The sequence below is a fragment of the Chiloscyllium plagiosum genome, chromosome 10, assembly GCF_004010195.1.
Source record: "Chiloscyllium plagiosum isolate BGI_BamShark_2017 chromosome 10, ASM401019v2, whole genome shotgun sequence".
NCBI lineage: Eukaryota > Metazoa > Chordata > Chondrichthyes > Orectolobiformes > Hemiscylliidae > Chiloscyllium > Chiloscyllium plagiosum.
The window spans coordinates 85,393,618-85,399,617 of NC_057719.1; the positions used below are offsets into that span (position 1 = coordinate 85,393,618).

Below are 6,000 nucleotides of genomic sequence, written 5' to 3' on the forward strand. Positions count from 1 at the left end.
TCTACCTGTGCCTCATCATCTTGTACATCTCTATCAAGTCACCGCTCACAGCTCTTTGCTACAATAAGAAAAGCTCTAGCTCCCTCAACCTTTCTTCATAAGACATGCCCTCCAGTTCGGGTAAAATCCTGGTAAGTCTCCTCTCTACTCTCTCTAATGCATTCACATCTTTCCTATAATGAGGCGACCAGAACGGAACACAACATTTGAAGTATGGTCTAACCAGGTCTCCATAGAGCTGCAGCATAACCTCACAGCTCTTAAACTCAATCTTTCTGCTAATGAAAGCCAACACACCATACACCTTCTTATCAACCCTATCATCTTGGGTGGCAGCTTTGAGGGATCTATGGACGTGGACCCCAAGATCCCGCTGATCCTCCACAATGCCAAGAATCCTACCTTTAAGCCTGTAATGTGCATCCAATGTGAATCACTTCACTCTTTTCCAGGTTGAACACCAACTGCCACTTCTCAGCCCAGTTCTGCATCCTGTCAATGTCCCATTCTAACCTACAAAAGCCCTCCACCAACCTTTGTGTCATCAGCAAACTTACTAACCCACTTTTCCACTTCTGCATCCAAGCCATTTATAAAAATCACAAAGAGCAGAGGTCCAAAAATAAATCCCTGCAGAACACCACTGGTCACCGAGCTCCACCACTTTCCATCTACTATCACTCTCTGTCTTCTATGGGCCAGCCAATTCTGTATCCAGACAGACAAATTTCCCTCAATCCCATGCCTCCTTACTTTCATAATGAGCCTACCATGGGGAACCTTATCAAATGTCTTGCTAAGATCCATAAACATCACATTCGCTGCTCTACCTTCATCATGCGTTTTGTCACATCCTCAAAGAATTCAATAAGGCTTGTGAGGCATGACCTGCCCTCACAAAGCCATGCTGACTAATCAGACTATGCTTTTCCAAATAATCATAAATCCGGTCTCTCAGAATCCTCTCCAATACTTTATCCACCACAGACGTAAGATTGACTGGTCTGTAATTCCCAAGATTATTCCTCTTCCCTTTCTTGTAACACATTGTTGTAATTGTAATCTCTTGTTTTGAGGTCAATGCTGGTAAAATAAGACAAAGTCGGCATGGTTTCACAAGGGGAGGCCACGCCTGACAAAACTGCTACAAATCTTTGAAGAAGTAATGAGTAGCTGAGACCAAAGAAAGCCAATGGAATTCATCTACTTAGATTCCAAGGGGGCCTTTGGCAAGGTGCTGCACAGGAGGTTATTGAGTAAGATAAGGAAGCATGGTGTTACAGGCAAAATGCTAACATGGATAGACGATTGGCTGTCTGACAGAAAGCAGAGAGTAGGGATAAAAGGGTCCTTCTCAGGATGGCAGCCGGTGACAAGTGGTTTTTCACAAGGCTCGGTATTAGGAGCGAAACATTTCACTTTGTACATTACGATCTAGATGAAAGAACTGGGGGCATTCTGGCTAAGTTTGCAGACGATACAAAGACAGGTAGAGGGACAGGTAATATTGAGGAGGCAGGGAGGCTGCAGAAGGATTTGAACATGTTAGGAGAGTGGGCAATGAAGTGGTAGATGGAGTACAACATGGGAAAGTGTGAGATCATGCACTTTGGTAGGAAGAATAGAGGCATGGACTATTTTCTAAATGGGGAGAAAATTCAGAAGTCTGAAGTGCAAAGAATAAGTAGTTTTATTCCAGGATTCTCAAGGTAAACTTGCAGGTTGAGTCAGTAGTTAGGAAGGCAAATGCAGTGTTCACACTTATTTTGGGAGGACTTGAATACAAAAGCAGAGATGAATGCAGATATCATGAGGGATTTTACTGGTGGAATGTATTATAGAAATAAGCAAAGACAAGATGCCGACAAATTTGAAAGCATGGATGAAAAATGGAATGAGATAGATGTGGATTTAGCTGTTGACACAAGTTTAGCATATGGAGTCCATTGAGCTGTGGGTAAATTCGGACGTCAAAGTTACATAAATTTGATCCAGTCTAAGACATTGGAGTGGAAGGGGATTGTAATTGGTGGTGAAGGATGGAATGTGCGGTAGGGACTCAAAACAATAGCTTCAGTCTTCCCAATGTTTAACTGGAGATAATTGTATCCAGGAGCGCACATCAGATAAGCTGGCTGACGACAAGCAGGCAGTAGAAAGAGATGATGATGAGGTAGAGGTGGCATCATCATTTACATGCATAAAGAGCCATTGTGTTTTATTTTGGGCTTTTTTGCAATTTTGGCAATCTCACCCAACTCTATTTGCCACAGACACATATAATCAATTCAAAACAAGTTTGATGGAAAGTTTTATACACTCTCCAATATCAAATGTTGACCTTTAACCTAGCTTTACATCCATGAACAAAATACTAAGCTTCCAAACAAAACCAGAAACCAACAAGTGCTAGAGAATACTTCTAAACACCGGTGTGGACAGTTACTTAGCAGGTTTGGCAGCAACTGTTGGAGGGAGAAACAGACTTAACATTTCAAGTCCAAATTGACTCTTCTTTGAAACTCTTTTGAGCACTTTCGGCTTTTCCTTCTGATTTCCAGCATTCTTGGTATTCTGCTTTTCTGCTCACCACAGTTATTCTATAAGCTTCTATTTCATTTCAAATAAATTTCTAACTTCTGACAATATGATAGTGTGGTCTGTTTCATGCAACTACTGGGGGGGGGTTTGAGTTGGTTGATGGGGTCCAAGTCAATGTGTTTGTGATAGGATCCAGTTGGAATGCCATGCTTCTAGGAATTCACATGCATGTCTCTGTTGGGCTTGTCCTAGAGTGGGATCTGTTGTCCCAGTCAAAGTAGTGTCCTTCCTCATCTGTATGTAAGGATTCTAGTGATCGTGGGTCATGTTGTTTTGTGGCTAGTTGATGTTCATGTATCCTGGTAACTAGTTTTCTGCCGGTTTGTCCTGTGTAATGTTTGTTAGGTATTTTGTAAATGACATTAGTTTTGCTTGTTGTTTCTATAGGGTTTTTAAGTTCATTAGCTGCTGTTTTAGTGTTATTGGGTTTGTGAGGTCCATGATGCCAAGAGGTCTGCATAGTCTGGCAGTCATTTCAGAGATGTCTTTGTTGTAGGGGAGAGCGGCTAGGGTTTCTGGACATGTTTTGTCTGCTTGTATGAGTTTGTTGCTGGGAAATCGGCAGACTGTGTTCATTGGGTACCTGTTCTTTTTATATACACATCAGAAAGTGAACCTTCCAGCTCAGCGAGCAAACTTACATCTATAACCTCAATCTGAGCTATAAATCTTCTCAGAAGTCCTACTCGTTTATTTAAAAGAGGGCATTCAACTTGGTAATTCTTCTTCTTTGCAAGAACATCTTATTTTCAATTGCACGTTCAAATCTCTTTTAACTTAATTCTCAATATTATTTATTTCAAACCTCAAAGTTTCACTTCAGCCCTTCCTAGAAGTTCAGATTCCTTCATTTCTAAATGATCTTGAACGTGAAGAAATCTTCATTTCTCCTTTTGCCGTTGTCCTTCTCAAGCAGTGTATAGCACCGCAAATTTAATCAAATTTCATCTTCCAGAGTGTGCTATGTCACATTCTATGATACCCTGCAAGTCATCAGGACTAATTATTGGTGGTCTACTAGCCAAGTTAATTGAATGAAGCTTTAGATGTCAAACCAAATGAATAATACTTGAGTCACCCCTGAAAGAAACATATTGACCCACCTGCCTTGGGATTGTCTGGGTTCTTGTCTGGGTGACATTTCAAAGCCTTCTGTCTGTATGCTTTCTTAATCTATAAATTCAAAAGGCAAAAACAAAAAAAAATTATCATTGTAAGGAGCATCTATGGGTAACATTAATTTCCAAACTGAATTTGGAAAAGTCATTCCTTGTACATTCCTCTCCACACTTAAAATTATTTTCTTTCTCTCCTGGAATTAGCAAACTATGCAATGATATAGGTTCACACATACTGGCATGATGAATAATCAAGCTTCACTCAGACAGCAAGGACGTGGGGGTGTGGACATGTGTGCATTACCAGAGACAGAGACACAGCAGGGCCTAAGGAGGGACAGTACATTTTGCCTCAGTCTGGAAAATGTCCCAACCAGTGATCAGGGAGCCCCGACTGAAACATGGGCAGGATCAGCTGCAGTGGCAAATCACCGGATGACAAATCACAAACATATAAATGACTACTTGAGAAAACTGCATGTACACAACATGATCTGAACCTGTTGGAAGACAAGGAAAGAAATGCAAAAAAATTAGTATTGTTGTATGACATAGTATAGTTGAACATTGAAAGTCCATGTTGCTATGCAGCAGGCAAGTTGAGCAAGATGACAAGGCGGAGTTGTGGACAGAGAGCTCAGCAACGCAAGATCAAAGCTACAGAGCATCTTGTCAGCTGTATGATCGTCATTTCAAGGTTTCACATTTCACATTTGGATCCACGGAATTATGTTGTGGCTTCAAAGTGACTGTCATAAAGTGGGTCATTGAAAGCAAACAACCTGAAGAGATGCAAGTTAAAAAAAAACTTAACTACTTGACTTGTCTGCCAATTTGTGAATCACATTTGAGCAATCTCCGACAAGCTCAAGCTTCTGGCAATAAGACGGTTAATAATGATTATTCCTATTTCATGAGTAAGCACAGATTTTCCCAATTAAAATTTGTACTCAAAAGAAATGAAGCTGCGAAGTCTGGTTGTAATTGTGGTTTTGAATAAGGAAATCACAGCGATCCAACAGCGTTCTGTGTGCTATTTGTTTATTACCCTTGCTTGTTTTGAACCACAGAGAAACTGATCAGTGTGCTGTGGAGCAGATGGCACAGACTGGTTGCTGCATACCTCACTTGAGAACAGAGCAAGGTGTGCCGGTTTTATACTAACGATGAAGTGAACCAGAGAAACTGGACAGCTTTTAATTCTGTATTTGTCTGCATCATCTGCCATCAGTCAACCACAGCTGGAGAGAAAACAAAACAACCAAATCGAAATCCAAGCACAAGGGTTTCAAAAGTACCATCAGAATACATTTGGAACAGTCTCATGCCAAACCTCAACACAGGAAGATTGCAATGTTATCCAACATTCAGGAGTGCAACAGGGGAGGGAAAGAACGAAGGGAAGCTGACCACTATGGTCTTAAAGAGAATGATGTGAGTGCACTTAGGTTGTTCCTAGTTAGCTCAAAAGCAAATTACTGAAAACCTGTCAGTATTCGTGTTTGTCCACTTGACTGACAAGTGATGACGCATGTACAACCTTTACGTTACAATCCTCAAGTTTTGAGAATTCTACTGCAAGAAATAAACTAAAACCAACATATACTAAACTTTACCATGTAGGTATCAAATATTCTAAAGTGTGGAAACAATAACCCAGACTAATGTCTTAATGTGACGATAAACCTCATGCTGAACATATGGACACTTTATAATACAGTCTCCCCAGAATTTGTAAGGAACAATCCACAGTCACTCACAACCTCCAATGCATCCATCTATTCCATTTAACAGAGTTGTAACATCCAGTGACCAATGAAGATCTTCTCCCTCAGTCCTCTGATAATCCCCAAACCAATTTCAACACTAAGCCTCCATTCTAGCCCTTTCATCACTGAGCCACGCCAGAGTAAACCTTCTAAGAGTCTCTCAACTGCCATAGGATACATATCAAGGAAAAGACACCTTCCTACTGCATCCTGCTTGACAGCTCAGAGGATTAGTATCTTTCTCTCTTCTGATGACCACACCAGAATTGCAGAGTATTTTATTTTCAAACTCAGGTTTTACATAACTTTGAAGTTGACAGTGTAATAGACAGTGCGACGATCTGACTGAAACCAAGTGGAAGATTCCAGAAAACAATATATGAACATTTCAACTTTGGCAGTTGAAGTACTGCAATCTACTGCTGTTAATAATCTTTTTAGAATAGGACTATCTAGTGAATTGAAACTTTATTGCTGGAACAGCACAGCAGGTCAGGCATCATCCAGGGAAC

General features: G+C 40.7%; 1 protein-coding gene across 1 annotated transcript in view; it reads right to left on the minus strand.

The window, feature by feature from the left end:
- Positions 1 to 6,000, minus strand: part of dnajc17 (DnaJ (Hsp40) homolog, subfamily C, member 17) — a 163,231-nt gene that overhangs the window by 115,097 nt on the left and 42,134 nt on the right. The window contains exon 2 of the mRNA XM_043698256.1: positions 3,705 to 3,774. Coding sequence (XP_043554191.1) covers positions 3,705 to 3,774 — 70 coding nt within the window. The remainder of the gene's footprint in view (positions 1 to 3,704; positions 3,775 to 6,000) is intronic.